The sequence below is a fragment of the Bidens hawaiensis genome, unplaced genomic scaffold (assembly GCF_021521415.1).
Source record: "Bidens hawaiensis isolate Kalapana, Puna unplaced genomic scaffold, B.hawaiensis_p1.1 tig00004525_1, whole genome shotgun sequence".
NCBI classification, from domain to species: Eukaryota; Viridiplantae; Streptophyta; class Magnoliopsida; order Asterales; family Asteraceae; genus Bidens; species Bidens hawaiensis.
The window spans coordinates 1,227,127-1,247,116 of NW_027491273.1; the positions used below are offsets into that span (position 1 = coordinate 1,227,127).

At 33.0% G+C, this 19,990-nt stretch overlaps 1 protein-coding gene across 1 annotated transcript; it reads left to right on the forward strand.

Annotated features, from left to right (window-relative positions):
• The first annotated feature begins 10,804 nt into the window (after positions 1-10,804).
• LOC143626866 (histone H2A-like) lies at positions 10,805-18,616 on the forward strand. The gene is made up of 4 exons (XM_077096812.1): positions 10,805-11,014; positions 11,174-11,305; positions 17,919-17,972; positions 18,548-18,616. The coding sequence occupies exons 1-4, from the start codon at positions 10,805-10,807 to the stop codon at positions 18,614-18,616; spliced, it is 465 nt and encodes a 154-aa protein (XP_076952927.1).
• Positions 18,617-19,990: the final 1,374 nt, after the last annotated feature.

Genomic DNA, 19,990 nt, shown 5'->3' on the forward strand with positions numbered 1-19,990 from the left:
TTTTCATTTGATGTATTGGCTATATGTAAGGAAAGAATCTATGTGTTTTGAAATTTATGAAACTGTTTTTGATCTATTTTCAGTGTATTTGATCTTATACAAGGTGTTGGAGATAGGGTTTTTCAAGTTCATAGCTTGGAAACTTGTTTGAATTATTTTTCGAACGGCTTTCTTTTTAGTTTTGCACGTCAGGACGTCACTCATATGATTTGATCCCTCAATAAAAGACGAAGCCTTATCCAACATCTTGATTTCACCATGCCCAAAAGTTCCTTTGAAATAAGCGAGAGCTAATTGTCTCACCTTGTATCCTTTTCGAGTCAAGTTCAGAATGGTATTAACTCGCTTGCTGGTTCACTCGAACAAATATTTAAAAAAAAAACAAAGATTAAGTGAGGTGCGCAAACATTTTTTTGTGCGCCTATCCTGGGTCAAATCAAATCGGTTTGGAATTTGGATTGATTTAAGTCAACCCAATTAGTTTGGGATCCGGTTATTTTGTGCACCTATGCCTAGAGGTGAAAAAAAAAGACACGAATCCGGAACCGTACCCGATAAAAATACCCGAAACAAACCCAACCCTACGGATAAGGTATGCATTTCAGTATCAAAACTCGTATCTAAAACCGGACCCGATCTGTACCCGATACCCGAAAACTGGAACCGGGTTTTTCCAATACCCGAACCCAGTTTTTTCAAATACTCAATCTATATACGAAAATTACCCAAAAAATACCACAAAAACGTCTAGCCAGTGAATAATTATATTAAAAATCATTGTATTTTCTCTCTTCTGTTCAATTCAATAATACTTTTTATGCCTTTATCATTATCTTTTTTCTCTTCACTCACAACCACTTTCAGAAAATATTAAAAAATTATACGGTGTGAACAGTAAAACCCCAAATTTAACTTTCTCATATAATATTTTCTCTGTTATCCATTCACAACCACTTATAACCATACCATATAATTTGTAAAACCTCTAAATTTAACTTTTTCATATAAAATTTTTTCTTGTATCTACTCACACTCATGTAATTTATAAAATTACACACACTCATGTAATTTATAAAATCCCCTCACAAAAATAAAAGAAATAGATTGAGAATGCCCCAACTGATTTTCCAATACCCATACGCATCCATTCATGTGTTGCTTATCGGTAATTATTGATCACGACCCCACAACAAACACCCCTAAATTCTTTATAAAATTTTCTTGGCACCCTCTTTCATCTTTATACATTTTAAATTTATAAATATATTGAATTTGAGTCTCTTTTTCGACCAGAAGGTAAATCACATCTTCAAATTACAAATTTATACATCTTTATACATTTGCTGTTTGTGTATCAGTGTATGTATTCATAGGCCTATATTTTTATTTTGTAAATCTATTAACCAAAAGTTTCTTTTACTATTGATATTGTATTCATAGATCTAAGTTTTAGAACTGTGGTTTGAGTAATTACAATATGCATGAATAAACATAACAGATATTATTAGCACTATGCTCAATATTTTTATGATATATAAATAATTGGTTGGGATTGATAAAATTATTATTGCTTATTATAGCAACCCAGTTATGTCCGGATCGTCAGTTGACAGATCTAAACCAAACGGGTCATTCGAGTTGTGCCCTGTGCTTTGTGAGCATATATGTACATATACGCCGTATAACATATGCGTCGTATATAGGTTTCTTGTTTCTTGTATGCGAAATTTTTTTTATCTTTTTTTTAATTATTTTTTATGACTTGATACGTTGTGTGCATCTACTTGGTTGTCTTTATGTGAGGCTGTTACCTCTCGCATTTTGGTGCTACTGTTAAAAGCATTAACATAAGCGCATGTTGTTGGTAATTCCGGACCGTGTTCACAAGTTGACAGTGTTTTTTAAAAACCGGTTTGTACCGGCCGATTGAACCGGTAATACGGGGTTTTGCATATCAAGCTGGTATTTTGAGCCCGGTATTTTTGACCGCTTTGCTAAAACATTGAACCCACGGTTTTTTATTAAATACCGGTTTTAAGTCCATGATATTTTTGATATTTTGCGGCCCGCGCTTTCTAAAAATTACTTTTAACTTGGCGATTAACATTGAAACGAGTAAACTTTTAGATTATTTTTTAAAAATCGATTGCTTTTGCATTACTTTTTATTATGGTTTAACTTTTTATATTTATAATGGGATCATATACTTTTGGGTTATTTTTTGAGTTGAAATTGCATTTATATGCAATTATAAGGTAGATTATTCAACCTGGTTGAACCTTTCGGTACAACCCAATTCAACCGGTTTTACCAATTTTAACCTAATCTGGTACGGGTAAAAAACCAGATTTTAAAACATTGTAAGTTGGTGAATATGGAATGACCTAAGTTGACAAGTTGGTTTTAGTTTCCTAATTGTGATATAATTATTATGGTAACGTCTTGGTCACCAAGTTAAGGCTTGGTGACCAATAGAGAATTATGGTAATGTCTTGGTCACCAAGTTTGGTCAGAGGCTTTTGATGTGTGATCAATAGAGAATTATGTAACGAGTTTTTGAGTCAGTTTTTCTCTTGCAATGATAAAGTGTTTGATCGATCCTGTGCCTTGACGTTTGGTTTGTCGTCAGGTTCGTTGTCATGAGGCTGTGATAAGGAAGTCAAGACTGTTTCTTGGTGTGGCGGAATCAGAGGATGGCAGAACTTGCAAACTCTGTTGCAGCCATGGTGGTCTAATGGACAAATCTGAGCTTAACGGGTCGGTCAAAGAATGGGTCAAAATGACGACTTTTGGTACGGGTAAGAGTTATCGATTATTCAAAGTGTAAGATATTGAGTCCCTTTGCATAAAAATCTTGAAAGCATAAGGTACCATGGCTTGCATATCATGTATACCTGTACATGATAAGGCACAATCACAATAAGACACGAACACGAAACATGTATACTGTACACGACACGAAAACTTATCGTGTACCTGTATCCCCACCTGTATCCCAAACCTGAACATGGACCTGTTAATACCAGGTATACACGATAAGACATGATAAGAACTGTTTAAAAACACAAACTTGCAACTGTGAGGAGGCCGGACTATCGGAGAATCACTGGACTATCGGCGATTCGGAGAGGGAGAACCGAAGAATAGTTTGTGCGCCGTCTATTTGATGTTAGACTGGAATGACGTGCACCGTGTTTAGTTTTTGGTATAAATTTTAGGGTTAACTATTTAGGGAATATAACATATTATATTGTTCTATATTTTTATTTATAAAAAATCTAATCAGATACTAACGGGTACTTAACTGGTAAGTGGTAACTGGTATTTTACCTGTTTAGACACGAAAATTAATATGTCGATTCGTGTCTACCTGTTTAGTACACGAAACATGTTAAGACCATACTCGATACTTATTAATGTCGTGTAGGTTCGTGTCGTGTATCGTGTCTAAATTGCCAGCCCTAGAAGGTACAATCAAGTCCCGATCAACAAACAAACACGAACTAAACGAATAACTTTCGTTTATATTAACCAGAAAATATGACTCAAAAAACTGATTACAAAATCTCAAACTCTAACTCGGGTTGACTCTTGGTGAGTCCTAACTTGGTTGCATCTTGTGTGTCTTTAAATGAACCCTAACTCGGTTGCATCATATGTGTTCTTTATTAATCATATAACAAGTCTTGGAGTAAATCTTGTCGGGTTCGGAAATCCATACTGCAAAACCACACACACAAACGTTGGATTTCCATGAGTTTTCAAAAATTTTGGAAAAAGGCAACTTTACCAGCATGTCAAACTCTCCACTGAGCGCAAACCAAATAATTTTATCTTTGAACGGCTTCTCCAAAGGCATTAGTTGGAAGTCCAACATCTTGATCGTTATTCGAGATGGTGTATTTCAATTGAGAGACGCCAGTGAGGTTTGGATGTTAACCAGCGCCACAAGGTTAAAAGTGGCCACTTTTGGGGTGACCTTTAGTGTGTCGGGTACTAGGAATGCTACTTGAAGCCTGACTCCAACTCTAAAGTTGACTCTTGGATTAGATGATGAATTCACGACCGAGACTGTTTTAATGTCGGCTCTGACTACCGGCTTTACTAGCTTTGAAAATATAATCGGCTGTGTACAAGCAATCGAGCCAAATTATAGCGATAACACCAGGAATCACTAGCCAGGAAATAAGCACCCATTTTTTGAGGTTCAAGCACTTAAATATCATCAGGTACCAACCGCTCGAACTTTAAAAAATGAGTGCTTATCGCAGAGCTGGTGATATTTGGTTTGATCGCTGTAATTTTGCTTGGCTACTTGCACATAGCCGGTCATATATTCCAAACGGCGAAGCCGGTGGTCAAAGCCTACATAAAACGGTCTTGGTTGTGAGAGCATCTTCAAACCCAAGAGTCAACTATACAGTTGGAGCCGAGCTACAAGTAGCGTTCCCAGCAAACACAAGGCCATCCCAAAAGTGGCCACTTTTAACCTTGTGGCACAGGTTAACAACCAAGCCCTGACTGCCGTGTCCCAATTCTAATCCACCGTCTCGAATAGCAATCAAGACAGAAAGTTGGACTTCTGGTTAATGGCTTTGGAGAAGCCATTAAAATATAATATTATTTGGTTTCAGCTTAGTAGGGAGTTTGACATGCTTGTGAAGTTGGCTGTTTTCCCAGCATTTTCAAAAACTAATGATATCCAAAGTTTATGTGTGATTTTGCGGTATGGGTTACCGAACTCAACAAGATTTATTCAAAAACTTGGTATGCGCTCAATGAAGAAACCGCATATTATCTTATTTGCATGTTTGGCTTATTAGTAAAGTGAGGTTTGATTCCCCTACCTCTCATTAGTAAAGTGAGTACTCTACCATTGTGTCATATTCAATTTATGAATGATTTGTAATTTTGTATAATCATTTTTTCGTTATCAAATTTTTTATTTCTTGAACGGAATGGGTTTGCAGTGTTCCCTGCTTTATTTATGAAAAGAAAAGTAAGGAAGATAAAGTTTTCTCTTATCTTTTTTTGACATCTCTTCTTTCTCTTCAATTTTATTTCCTTTCAAATCTTTTCAATTTGAAAAGATACAAATTTTCTTATTTTACTCATCATTTTCTCTCCTCTCTCCTCATTTTCTTTCTTTTAATTAAACTCGGAAACACCCCTTTTAAATTTTCCTTTTCCTTTCTTAAATGAAACTCAAGAACACAACATATTTTTCTATCCCTCATTTTCCTTCCATTTCCTTCTTTAAGGGGCTGTTTGGGATTTCTTATTTTTCACCTCCTTATAACTTATGAGAAGTTATAAGTTACAAAAGTGTAACTTATCAACATTTCCTCTCACATAATAAGGAAACCTAGACACTTTATTTTAACTTATCATAAGTCATAAGTTATAAGGAAATAAAAATAAGGAATCCCAAGCAACCCCTAAATGAAACTCGAAAACACAGTGTTAGTTTTGGGAAAATCTCAAAATGTCCCATTTTAAGAGGGATTATGAATATGTTGTTCCAAAATTCAAATTTGCTCTTTGTCTCCATACTAACTCGTCGTCGTCTCTACGTTAGAAGTTTGAGACAACATCTAACTAATATATTAAAGCAACACAATTTTGCCCACATGTCCTTCACCTTGGTTGTCCACATAGGCTTTCATGTCATCAACCTTCCATAAATCTAATTTCCACATATTCATAATAAAATTTTAATCAACGATCTTGACTTCAATTTTTTTGTAACTTATTAATGTAATTATGATATTAGTTATTCTAATTATTGTTAGAATTAAAAAACTTATTAAATTTACTAGGTTTAAATTGTTCATCGTTTCTTATTTAAAAGGCGTATGCTTCGTTCAAAAATCATAACGCTCCCCATCGTTTGTAACCAGATTCTTCGCCTCATCTATAACCGGTTCTTCATGATTTGTCGGTTTCATAATCCAAACAACATCAAATACGTTCATCGTTTGCAATTATCTGGTATGATTTATATTTTAGTGTTTAATCGATTTTTGTGAAGAACAACATCAAATTGATTCACTGTTGTTGGATTTAGGGTTTAACTGCATATGATTTTTTATACTAACGGTAAAAAGATTTGATATTTAACCTATTCCTATTGTGATTTTTTGTTCATAATACGCCTTTTTCCAAGTTTCACTAATATTAATTTATTTTTATAACATATCAATTTAAAATTTGAAAATCTTATTAAATATGGATAGGAACCTAACTGTTATAATAATTAAAATATTAGTTTATTATATTTAACACATTCATTTATTTGGTATAATATTAGTCAAACAATAGTAATTGATTTAACGAGCATTTATCAATCAATACACACAAAAAAATAAATCATAATTCATTTTAAAAAATTTAAATCTTTCATTTTATAGTAGTGAACTTTATTTAAATATCTAATTTGATCTAATCTAACTAATATATTAAAGCAACACAATTTTGTCCATATGTCATTCACCTAGGTTGTCCACATAGGCTTCCATGTCATCGACCTTTCATAAATCTAATTTCCACATATTCACAATAAAATTTTAAACAATGATATTGACTTTAATATTTTTGTAACTTATTAATGTAATTATGATATTAGTTATTCTAATTATTGTTAAAAATTAAAAAACATATTAAATTTACTAGGTTTAAATTGTTCATCGTTTCTTATTTACTAGGCTCCCCATCGTTTGTAACCATATTCTTCGTCTCATCTATAACCGGTTCTTCATGTTTTGTCAGTTTCATAATCCAAACAACATCAAATACGTTCATCGTTTGCAATTATCTGGTATGATTTATATTTTAGTGTTTAATCGATTTTTGTGAAGAACAACATCAAATTGATTCATGGTTGTTGGATTTAGGGTTTAACTGCATATGATTTTTTATACTATCGGTAAAAAGATTTGATATTTAATCTATTCCTATTAATTGATTTATGTTTTAATCTATTTAGGGTTGAAAGGTATGATTCTTGTTATTGTTAGGAGAATCGAATGCAAGCTACGGTTTTTAAACCCAACATTTTTCGTTTCAAACGGTTTTTGAACGAAAACTCTACACAGGTGAAAATATAAGTTTAAACCTTGTATGTATTTATAAGCTTAGTTTTCAAATAATATTACAAAATCTGTTACTAATGTGTTTTTTTTATTTTTTTCAGGTATAATGATTCATTTATGTATATTATTTCTTATTTAATGAATTATTTATTTATAAAGTATTTTCTTTTTATGTTATAGACATAGTTTAACATCTTTTGTAATATCTGCTGGTAAAAAACTTATGTCAAATATTTGTGTTGATTGAATATGTTTTTTACATTTTATATTGTTTCTTGATATGTTTTCCACCCGTATGTAACACGGGTTATTATCCTAGTGTTTATTAACTCATCGTCTCCCCAGCATGTTAGCTCAAAACATGACATCTCCTGCCATGTTAGCTTAAAATTCATTGTGTCCTCGTCATGTTAGCTCAAAACTCGTCGTCTCCCCACCATGTTAGCTAAAAAAATTCTAGCTTGTCTTTACTACAAACATGGATCCTAAACTAACTTAAAAAATATTTGAATATTTTTAATTTTATTGGTTTTTAAATTCTTGTATATTGGATTTTTGATAATAATACGATACGTATACCATCAAAATCATTTGATATGTACTTTGTTTAGATATAATTTTTTAAATAACAAGATTTATTAAATTTATTTTTTAAGCTAACATGGAGGGGAGGCAACGAGTTTTAAGCTAACATGGTGGGGAGACAACGAGTTTTGAGCTAACATGACGGTAAGACGACAAGTTTTGAGCTAACATGGCGGGGAAGCGACGAGTTAACAAACATGTTATCTCGAACTCCTAACGTAGGGGCGACGATGTGTAAGTAAAAAGACAAAATGAACTTTAAATTTTGATGAGACATATTTAGAATCTATCTCTAAAAAATATTTTAGGAATTTTCCCTTTAGTTTTTTATCTTACAATTGACAGTTAAAGATATGACACATGGAGCAATTAGAGGTAATGTTGATGTAGATCTTGAATAAGTGAATATTAGGTTCACAGCATAATAATGATGATGAAGAATGATTGTTGGTAAGGCTGTAAGCGAACTGGAAGTCTGACTGCTTGTTTGGTGAGAAGTTTGTTTATGTTCGTTTGTTTAACAAGTGAACCGAATATAGACAAAAAAAAATTGTTCGGTAAGCTTAAAGGCCGTGTTCGTGAACGTCCGGTAACGTCTGTTTAATAGTGTTGTGTGTGTTGAAATTCCTTGAAGAAATTGAAGCTTGTTTCAAGTGAAACACTAGAAGTTTTGTGGATTTTGAACACTAAAACATTATTTTGATATGATTATGTGTTTGGTTATTATGTTAAGTGTTAGGTATTTTTGGATATCATGTGGTGCAATGTGCATTATGTTAAATATTTTGATATGTTTATAGTTGTTTGTTCATTAGCGTTCATTAGTGTCCGTTGGTGTTTGTTTGCCACCAGTGTCCATTAGTGTTCGGTTGTCCATTAGTGTCCGTCAGCGTTCATTTACAACACTAACGAACGAACACAGATAAACTCAGTTCCTTAATGAACGAACATGAACACAAATTTTCATTTGGTAGGGTGTTCGTGAACCGTCTATTCATCCAACAAAAACTTAACTGAGGAACATGGACGAGGTCTTGTTCAGTCCGCTTACAGCCCTAACTGTTGGGGTTATTTTTTCTTTACGAGTTCTCCTATGAAAAATGTGAATTTTCCAACCAAATTTTTTTTCAACTACCTGCAATTAAGGACGTTAAGGCTTTGTTAGGCGTGAACGGTTGTAAACAACTACACATTTAGCTGGAACTGTTACCAGTCAAATGTTAAGTTTAAACTGTTATTACCGATAGGATTATTTAAGATTATTATTTGAAACCAATTTTCTTCCTATTAGAAAGATGAAATTAGCCATTTTTCATAGCTTGAACCGAAACTTTCAACATTAGTATAAAATAAAAAAGAAAACCATAAAAAATCGTAAGCAAAAATAAAATTAACATAACTACTAAAGGTTAAAGAAGTAATTTACTTTACCTATAGCTAAAGAATGAAAAATGTAATTGTACTATATACTAATATATTATAGAAAAATTTGTTGCTACAGTGATTTTGGTGTGGTCCAACCAGTGGCTTTGATGTGGTAGCCACTAAGTTTCTTTTTTTTTTTAAATATTTGAAGTCTGTTTTATCTTTAATATTTGAAAGCAGTAAAAGTAACAACCATAGAAGTTGGTGTGGTGGTAGTGTAGTGTTGTGGTGAACTGCAGGTTGTGAGTTCGAACCTGCTGTTGGAAAATTTTCTTTTTTTGGTTCAGTTTTTTGTTTTTGTTTTTTTAAACAAAAATGGATTTTTGTATTTATAGATTTCTTACTAAATCAAGTAATAGAAAAGATGGTGTGGTGGTAAAGCTACTATAACGTACTATGTTTTATGTGCATTTGAATTGTGTGACCGGTGCTATTGTTGCAAGGTAGGAGATAGACAATCTGCGTTGGTGTTAACGTACACCAAATTGCCTAGCTAAACGTAGCACCGTAAATGGAAGGAACTTTTGTAACAATTAACAAACCGCACCCATTACCTAGCTAAACAGGGAAACAACTATAACGAATGTATACCGACACAACTGCCCACCTAACTAAACAGAGAAACAACTATAACAAAGATACACCGGCGCAACGCGATTGGATCACACCTAGGGATGTAAACGAACCGAGCGAACACGAACAAGGCCTTGTTCATGTTCGTTCGTTAAGGAAATAATGTGGTCACGAACGGTTCACGAACACTTACCGAACGAGATTTTATGTTCGTTTTCGTTCATTAAGGAAATGAATGTGTTCATAAACGGTTCACGAACACAAGCGAACACAAATAAAAATCAATAGAGCTTAGAAATTGAGACCGGCGTATTCATCAATGTGAATAATAAAATTCTGTAAACAAATCAAACAAACACAAACAAGGGCATGCTCTTATTTGCTCATTTAACTTTAAACGAATACGAACACTTAATCGAACAAATATTTATATTCATTTTCATTTATTTTAAAAATGAACATTTGTGTTCATTTATGTTCATTTGTTTATAATCTAAACGAACATAACCGAACAAAGATAAACGAATATAAATGAACATAGATGACAAATGTAAACGAACACAAACAAGCATAAACGAACGTAAATGAAAACACTTAAATGAACTCAAATTAAAAAATGTAAAAACATTTAATTAGATCACTCATCCAGATAATAAGTAATTATTTTTTATTAATACATAAACGAACATAAATAAACAGATACAAACGAACATAAATAAACGAACGTTCGTGAACATAAATGAACGAACGGAACATGTGTTCATGTTTGTTCGTTTAATTAAACGAACACAAATATTTTGTTCATGTTCGTTCGTTTATTAAATAAACGAGCATAAACGAACTTCTCGCCGAACGATTCACGAGCGTTCGGTTCGTTTACAAGCCTAATCACACCTAATTATGGTTACATACAACATCGCATGTATCTCTCCTCCTATTGGCCAAAACCCACTCACCCGGATCACAATCTCCACCGTCCATCTTAAACCCAATCCAACGTCCAAAAATTCACCAACACAAAACCCACTCGGATCACCAACCCAAAACAAACCCATATAAAACCACCTCCTCAATATTCTCATCCCACACACACTCACTCTCAAACAAATAAAAAGCATTCACTCATTGCAATGGAAACCAGTGGAAAGGTGAAGAAAGGAGCCGCAGGGCGGAAAGCGGGTGGTCCCAAAAAGCCACCAACCACCCGCTTTGTCAAGGCCGGGCTCCAGTTCCCCGTAGGTAGGATCGGCCGATACCTCAAAGTCGGTCGATATGCCAAACGTGTTGGAACTGGAGCCCCTGTTTACCTTGCCGCAGTTCTCAAATACCTTGCTGCTGAGGTATTTAATTTTAATTTAAAATGTTATGCATCATTTCAGGTTATAGTATTGAGTTTGAAAATTCTTTAGGTTTTGGAGCGGGAAATGTGGCACGAGATAATAAGAAGAGTAGAATAATCCCCAAGGCATGTGTTGTTGGCGATTCGAAATGATGATAAGCTTGGAAAGCTTTTGTGTGGTGTGACAATTGCTCATGGTGGTGTGCTGCCGAATATTAATCCGGTTTTGTTGCCGAAGAGGACGAGTGAAAAGGCTGCCAAGGAGCCGAAGTCGCCTGCGAAAGCGGAGAATGTTAGAATAAATATATTTTATATATATTTATATATGGCCCTTATAATTATTTATCTTATTATTGATCATTGACCTAAATAACCTTATGTTTATAACTGGTAAATCCTTGATGGACGGAATTACCCTTACTAACATTAATAGGGTTTCCCCTTGGGTGTATATATAGAGAGCTTATTAGAGAGGTTAATAACTAATGATGAATAATAACACCATAAGAATCATCCCCTACCTCTCTCTCTCAAATCGTGTTTATCAAGAACACCTAATCTCCATCCTAACCATACACCCTAAAGGGGAACTCGATCAGATTAAGAAGATGTCAATCTCAAACATCACTGGATTATCAGGTATTACATATTTCCTTGTTTCCATTATATCATCGATTATAGAAACTGATCAACATGTGGTATCAAAGCATGATGTTGATTAATCAGTTTCTTTGATGTCCATAAAAACTGGAATTAAAATAGGAAACGAGTTTTTGATTAAAACCCTTATGTTTACGGTTTTGATCATCATCATAAAACTGATTGGATCTGATGTTCGTATTACTTCTAACGAATTGTTAGGTCTGATTAAAACCTGTTCATTATAAAAACCTGATTATTTTCGAAATCTGTTTTACAAAACTTTCAGATTTCGATTCCAGTATTAAATCTGATAATATAATCGAAAACAGTTTCGTAAAATTCTTGAAACTGTTCTTGTTTTTTTCGAAGATGTTCTTGAAGAACATCATAATTTTCGAAAACTAACCTTAATTAGGATTAACTTGGGAAAATGAAATCTGTTAAAGAGATAATATTATCTCTAAGTTTAATTTCAAAATCTTTTAAATAAAATAAAAGATATAATTTTGAAATCTTATTAAAATTAGAGATAATCTAAAACTTTAAAGAAATAATATTATCTCTAAGTTTAATTTCAAAATCTTTAATATAAAATAAAAGATATAATTTTGAAATCTTATTAAAATTAGAGATAATCTAAAACTTTAAAGAGATAATATTATCTCTAAGTTTAATTTCAAAATCTTTTAAATAAGATAAAAGATATAATTTTGAAATCTTATTAAATTTTGAGATAATCTAAAACTTTATAACAGAATCTCCCAAATCCCTTAAAATTAGGAAAAGGTTATCAGGTTGATTATTCTTTTCGAATTCTGCTAATGTTGCGAATCAAGGCATCTATTCACAACAACTGGACTCTAATCGCAACAAATGAAATGTTGCGAAATCGCATGATGTTGCGAGAATTACATATTATCTTGCGAGTAACATGTTGCGAATGTCCACTAATTATGTTGCGATCAGAACCTAGCATCACAGAATGTTGCGAAGGGACATATGTTGCGAAAAGTCACTAATGTTGCGAACCTTAAGATGTTGCGAGTATTACTTAAGATGTTGCGACGAGCTAATTTTGCAAGATGTTGCGAGTATTACCTATTGATGTTGCGATCAGCCCATAAAATCACAGGATGTTGCGAGTACTCTTAATCGCAACAATTATGTTGCGAGTGCTTTAAATCGCAACAATGCTGATTACATCACAACAACTCCATTCGCAACATCTCTCATAACAACATCATTCGCAACATCTCTTATAAAACATCAATCGCAACATTACTTATGACTGCACTGTTCGCAACATCTAAAATCCCCTAACCAAATTCGCAACATCACTTCGAAGAAATCGCAACTTTACTTATATCTTACATGTTGCGAAATGATCAGAAACCCTTATATATAACCTAACTGATTAAGGGGCCCTGCTCCGTTAAATTACTTAACTTAAATAACACTTATAGTTCACTTCTGCCCAACGGTGATGTGTAACCTAATATTGTTATTTAAGTCTAATTAAGTATGTCACTTAAAAGTGTATGTCCTAACATTATCAGACATTCGCATGACTTTAGTTTTGCTTAACTTAAACAACACTTCATGAGTTCACTTCTGCCCAATGGTGATGTGGTAGCTTAACAAAGTTGTTTTAGTCTAACTAAGCATAGTCATCTAAAAGATGAGTATCCTAAAATTGCTAGATACTCAAATGACATTAACTTTGCCTTAAATACCTTAAATGTCTCAATTCTGCCCAACGGTGATTTGTTACATTTATGTATGCAAACTTACCTTGTGCATAACAACTTGATTGTTCCAATTCTGCCCAACGGTGATTTGTTACAATTATTTTCGCACAAGAATTTTATACTTAAATAATACATTTTTTGCCCAACGGTGATCTATTTTATTTAAGTATAATAAAATTAATTTTGGTGTTATACTTAAAATTATCACATCTTCATAATGATCCTTACATTAATGATCCTTCATTAATGATCCTAATTTCAGTCTGCCTTATTAAATTACCCATAACATAAATCACTCTAAAATTCTTCTATAAAGTTTGAATCTCAAACCTAAATCATCCACTCTTATTACAAAACCTAAGAAGAGTTTTGCTTCTAAAAGGGTCTTATAAAATTTGCCCTTTTGAGTCTTGATTATCCTTAAAGACTTGAAATTCTTACTGCTCATTCTGATAAAAGTATTACAGAAAAACACTTGAGCATAATCAGTGGGATAAATAAATATGTCTCTTATGATAATCAAGAACTCCTTACATGATTCCTATCAGGTGAGCAATTACGGATTCTAAAATTCCTAAGACTAACGTTTTTTTTTTTCTTTGGAAATAATAGAATCAAAACAATTCCTAAGATGCATGCAAAACACTCTAATTCTAAATAAAAAGGTTAATTGGCATTTGTGAATACATCCTAATATTTAATTCCATGACCCATAAACTGAGAGCTTATACATGGAACTTAATGAAGTCTTTTCAGTGTATTACTTTTCCACCAGTACAATTAGATGCCTTAAGAATCAACTATAACACTCAGAAGTACTAAAGGAAACTGAGTGTGTTGCTAGCAATATATGTACAGGAAAAGGAATGCCTAAAATTGAAAATCAAATGTTATTCACCTTATTACCACTAAACCTTAAAAGAGGATAGTTCTAAAGTCTTGAAACAAAATACAAGTACTGCTTCCAGCTCTAAGTTCTCAAAGGGAAAGTCTCACTGCAAAATCATGCCATTAGACTAGGCACGAGCAAAGAGACTATCCATACCTCAAGGGAACAGTTGGCTAAGAAAGGTAGTTACCAATTAATGATATTTAACTCCACTAATATTAATATCCCTATTAACACATGTTAGTTGAGTTTAGTTTTATACGTTTCCTTATCAGAAATCGATAATAATTAAGATGAGAGTCAGTGACTCATTTAATGTTAAGGTTGTAAGAACCATAAAAGCTGTTTTGTATTAAGCTTTATGATACCTTAAACATTCTAGAGTTTACTCAGAATTTAGTATCAATACTAAAGCTACATTTTGACAGTTATAAGGTTTTAAATGACCAAAACAAAGTCACTACTAACTAAAACTATCATATTATCGGTCGTTATTATCTGAATAGAAACCTTATAAGATAAAACTAAGCGATGCTACAAATTTCACAACCTTTTGTTATCATAGAAATGAGAATTTAACAAAATATAAATGAGACTTACGTACTTCATCCATTAAGACCAAAATTTTCATAAGAAATCATGACTCGGTTGACAAAGGATGAATTGCCATTAAATCTCATTCTTAGTGATTTGAAAGCATGTGTTAAATGCCCTAAATATAAACTGGATAAAGGGAGTAAGTGAGGTCCACCATAAGTTAAAATTCACTGCTATTAGTGGAGCTTAGAAGAATATCAACTTGTATCTAATCTGTTTCCTACTGGACAAGTTCTTTAAAGAAATCAATTCATATATACTTATCAGTGTTCCTTCTAAATATGTCCTTAAAATTTCTTATGAAATATGGACAATAAGGAAATCAAGTCTAAACTGTATGAAAGTTTCCTATGACATGAATCGCCAAAATTTGTATGGAGTTTTAGAGGCCTAAAAGATCAGTGGGAGCACTGAGTGTCCTTATATGCAAGAGATGGGGGAGAAACAACTTAATCTACCTCATAAAACATCCCTTGTATAAGACACTGCTCCATTATATCTTGTCTCCTTAACATTTAATGCTACTCCTAACAAATTTTGTTGGATACCTAAATATGGGAAAACTTAGATTTCTTACCAAGACTAATTAATATAATCCTCAATTAGAATTTATTGGTCTTCTGATGTTGACCCTAAGCATGCTGAATTCTTACATATTTCTAAGGTCAGTAGGAGCAGTAAAAGTCCTTATCATAACTTGGCTAAGTACAAGACGCGGGGGGAGAGATTGTCGCTTACTTTAACTCCGATTACACCTCTTGTACACCATACTGCACCAACTCTTACATACTTAGAAACTAATATTGCTCCTAATATACCTGAAAATATGAAACTCCTTATAAACCCAATAATCAACTCAGGAGGTCATCTAGGTCTCAAAGGCCTACTAACTTTGATGATTATGTACCCTACCTGACTAAAGATTAAATGGATTTTGGAAGGTTTAATGATCCTACCTCTTCTAATTAAACCATTAGTATCAATCAATCTTCTAAAATAGTATAACGTTTGGGATTTGGTTGAATTACCTAAAAGGTAGTCATCACTAAACTAAATCTGAATGAATAACGTTAATACACTAAAGGTAAGATTGATTGATAAAGGTATACTCAAGAGGGAATAAATTATCAAAGAACCTAGTTCCTTGTCTTACAAAAGGTTACTTTGAGGATAATCACTGTTCTAGTAGCTTATAATAATTTAGAGCTACATTACATGAACATTAAAACAACTTTCCCTAACACTGGCCTACATGTTCGTAAAATAACTTGTAAGTTCTAAACTGAAGGTTAAGAACACTTAGTTTGTAAGTCAATAAAATCCATGTATGGGTTGATGCAAGAATCAATAATGAAATCATAATGCAACTCTCTTCATCAAGAACTAAGTGGATTGATTTACCTACCTCAAGATGAGTGGGAGCAACTAATGTAAACTTGTCCTTATATAGATGACATTCTTTTGACAAGTATATGTTACATGAGTCAAAGTATTGTTAACGCATATCTTGACCTAATCAATCTCGGAGATACCTCTTATTTAATAGTTATCAAAATACACCGAGATAGACTCATTAGTTTTATATGTTTTACATGAAACGGGTCCTTACACTTGTAACATACAATATTGCTCTCCTTTAGAGGCTAATAGGATAAATGAGATTATTTCCTTATGCATCATTAATTAGATGCCTTAAGAAGGTTCAAATCTATACTCGTTTAGATATTGGTCACATTGCTAAACACTAGACTAATTATTTCTATTGTGAAGCATCTGATAAAATATCACAATATCTCTAAGAAACGAGACACAATAATTTAAAGAAGAAGAAGTGAGAACTAAAAAACGGTTGACTACTAATATTCTAACTTTGTCAACTTCTGGGTATATCCTTATGTCAGCAGACATTACTATCTCATGAAGGAGTCCTAACTAACTGATAACAACGACCTAAGTTATAATGACATAATATGTTGCTGATCATAACGCAACGTGTCACTAAATGTTGTTGGAAAACTTTATCAGTTGACTCATAATTTATTAACTTCATATAAATCCAATATTGAAGACTTATTGTGATAAAATCAGCTACCCTTATTTCTTGAACAGTAACAGTTCAAGCGGAGCTGTATTAGAATTCGATACAAGTCTAAATTATTGTTCGCTTATGACTTAAGAACAAATAGAGGAAACTAAACTTTTGTATCGAATGCATTCATGATATGCTTATGGATCCACTAATTAAAGGTCTGTCACCCATAAGTCTCCTAAATGGCCAATAATAGAGACGGGTTTTACCAATGACCAAGCGCAACTGCGTATCGTACTATGAATGATTAATTATTAATTTTTCCTCATACGTTGAAAATTTGTTTTGTCTCTAAATACGTTCATGCATGCCTAAAGACGTATAGACACTAATTATACAAATCAACGGTAAGGGCTTATTTGTCAATTTGATCCTAAAGTTAGGTTTTAAATTTGAGTTGTAGTATGATTAATGGGGATCCTGAGTCGAATATTGATTCAACGACTGTATTTCTCTGCTGCAATTTGGGTTTAGAACTAAAATGAGTATTAACCTCTGATCAGACTAATCTAATGCTCATAATAAATAATTACTAGGCCAAGTGGGAGAATGTTAGAATAAATATATTTTATATATATTTATATATGGCCCTTATAATTATTTATCTTATTATTGATCATTGACCTAAATAACCTTATGTTTATAACTGGTAAATCCTTGATGGACGGAATTACCCTTACTAACATTAATAGGGTTTCCCCTTGGGTGTATATATAGAGAGCTTATTAGAGAGGTTAATAACTAATGATGAATAATAACACCATAAGAATCATCCCCTACCTCTCTCTCTCAAATCGTGTTCATCAAGAACACCTAATCTCCATCCTAACCATACACCCTAAAGGGGAACTCGATCAGATTAAGAAGATGTCAATCTCAAACATCACTGGATTATCAGGTATTACATATTTCCTTGTTTCCATTATATCATCGATTATAGAAACTGATCAACAGAGAAATCTCCGAAGAAGGCTTAGATGAAGATGATGTGAAGGTTAGGGAGAGATAGAATGATTGTAAACTGATTTGGTTTTGTTGGAAGCTATCTTTTATGAAATGAAATTTGTTAGATATTGATTCTATGTGTGTTAGAGGTGGGCAAATAAACCGGTTAACTGAACCGATATGAAAATTTAACTGAAACTGAACTGGTTTAAAACTGGTTTGGAATTGATTGAAATTGTAGGTTTGGAACTGGTTTGTAATTTTCTTCATCAAAGCCGGTTCCAAGGTAGGGTGAAAACCAGTCAAAACCCTAACCTAACTGATTAAAACCTGGATTGAAACCGATTTTTAACATGGTAAGAAACCGGTTTTAACCTGAAGTGATACTGATCATAAGCTGATTTTGACTTTTGTTTACCAAACCGAACCGGTTTGTGCACCTCTAATGTGTGTTACATTGTTACCTCTCTCTCTCAAATCGTGTTCATCAAGAACACCTAATCTCCATCCTAACCATACACCCTAAAGGGGAACTCGATCAGATTAAGAAGATGTCAATCTCAAACATCACTGGATTATCAGGTATTACATATTTCCTTGTTTCCATTATATCATCGATTATAGAAACTGATCAACAGAGAAATCTCCGAAGAAGGCTTAGATGAAGATGATGTGAAGGTTAGGGAGAGATAGAATGATTGTAAACTGATTTGGTTTTGTTGGAAGCTATCTTTTATGAAATGAAATTTGTTAGATATTGATTCTATGTGTGTTAGAGGTGGGCAAATAAACCGGTTAACTGAACCGATATGAAAATTTAACTGAAACTGAACTGGTTTAAAACTGGTTTGGAATTGATTGAAATTGTAGGTTTGGAACTGGTTTGTAATTTTCTTCATCAAAGCCGGTTCCAAGGTAGGGTGAAAACCAGTCAAAACCCTAACCTAACTGATTAAAACCTGGATTGAAACCGATTTTTAACATGGTAAGAAACCGGTTTTAACCTGAAGTGATACTGATCATAAGCTGATTTTGACTTTTGTTTACCAAACCGAACCGGTTTGTGCACCTCTAATGTGTGTTACATTGTTTGTTCAAATGGTTTTTAGTAATTAGTTATAGCATGTATTCAGTAAACAAGTGAAGTGTTTTAAGTACTTCATTGCAAATATACCCAATAAAACAAATCTAAAGTTGATGAGTCGCTGTCTCACAGTTCTACAAGACTTGAATTCTATGTGTGTTACATTGCTCAAATGTTTTAAGTATGGTGTTTAGTTATAAGATGTGTTCGGTAAACAAGTGAGGTGTGTTAAATGTTTTATGTCAAATACACCCACCCGATAAAACGAATTTGAACCAGATGCGTCACTCTCTTGCTCCTAGGTTCTAGACTTGAATTCCACGTGTTTTTACATCGTTTGCTCAAATAGTATGGTATTTATTCTTCGCATCTATGTCGCACATCTCTCTTGACATTTTTGTATTTCCTTTGTAATCGAATATATGTAAACTATGATTTACCTAATTTGGCGTTAGGGATTTTAAGGAAGTTTACAATCAAATAAACTCAGATTTACTTTGCTGTTGGGGAAGCTCTATGATTTGATACCTCGTGGCATGATGCGTTTTGAGCTCTGAGATTGTTTAAAAACCTAGTCTATAGTTTAAGTTGATGTCAAATGTCTCCTATGATGTAGTATTTGTTTCGTAAACAAATGAGCTGTCCCGACTACCTGTTAAAGCGTACTGAACTTTGAGATGTTTTGAAAATCACTTTAATAGTATTTGATGTCAAAAATCTGATGAAGCGTATTGTATTTATTTTGTAAGGAACAACTTCATACTTACATAATGTCAAAAATTTGATGTCAAGTGTTGAAAACGTGATTATATTATTTGATGACACGTATTTCTTATGATCTAGTATTTAGAGAATGATTTGATATTTACCTAGAGTGTCACAAACCACATGTTAAAGCTCAAACAGTATAAAGAGTAAACTGCGGTTTTCGTTCCCGTGTTTTGTTCAAATCTTTGCTTTTAGTCCAATAGTGTTATATTTAT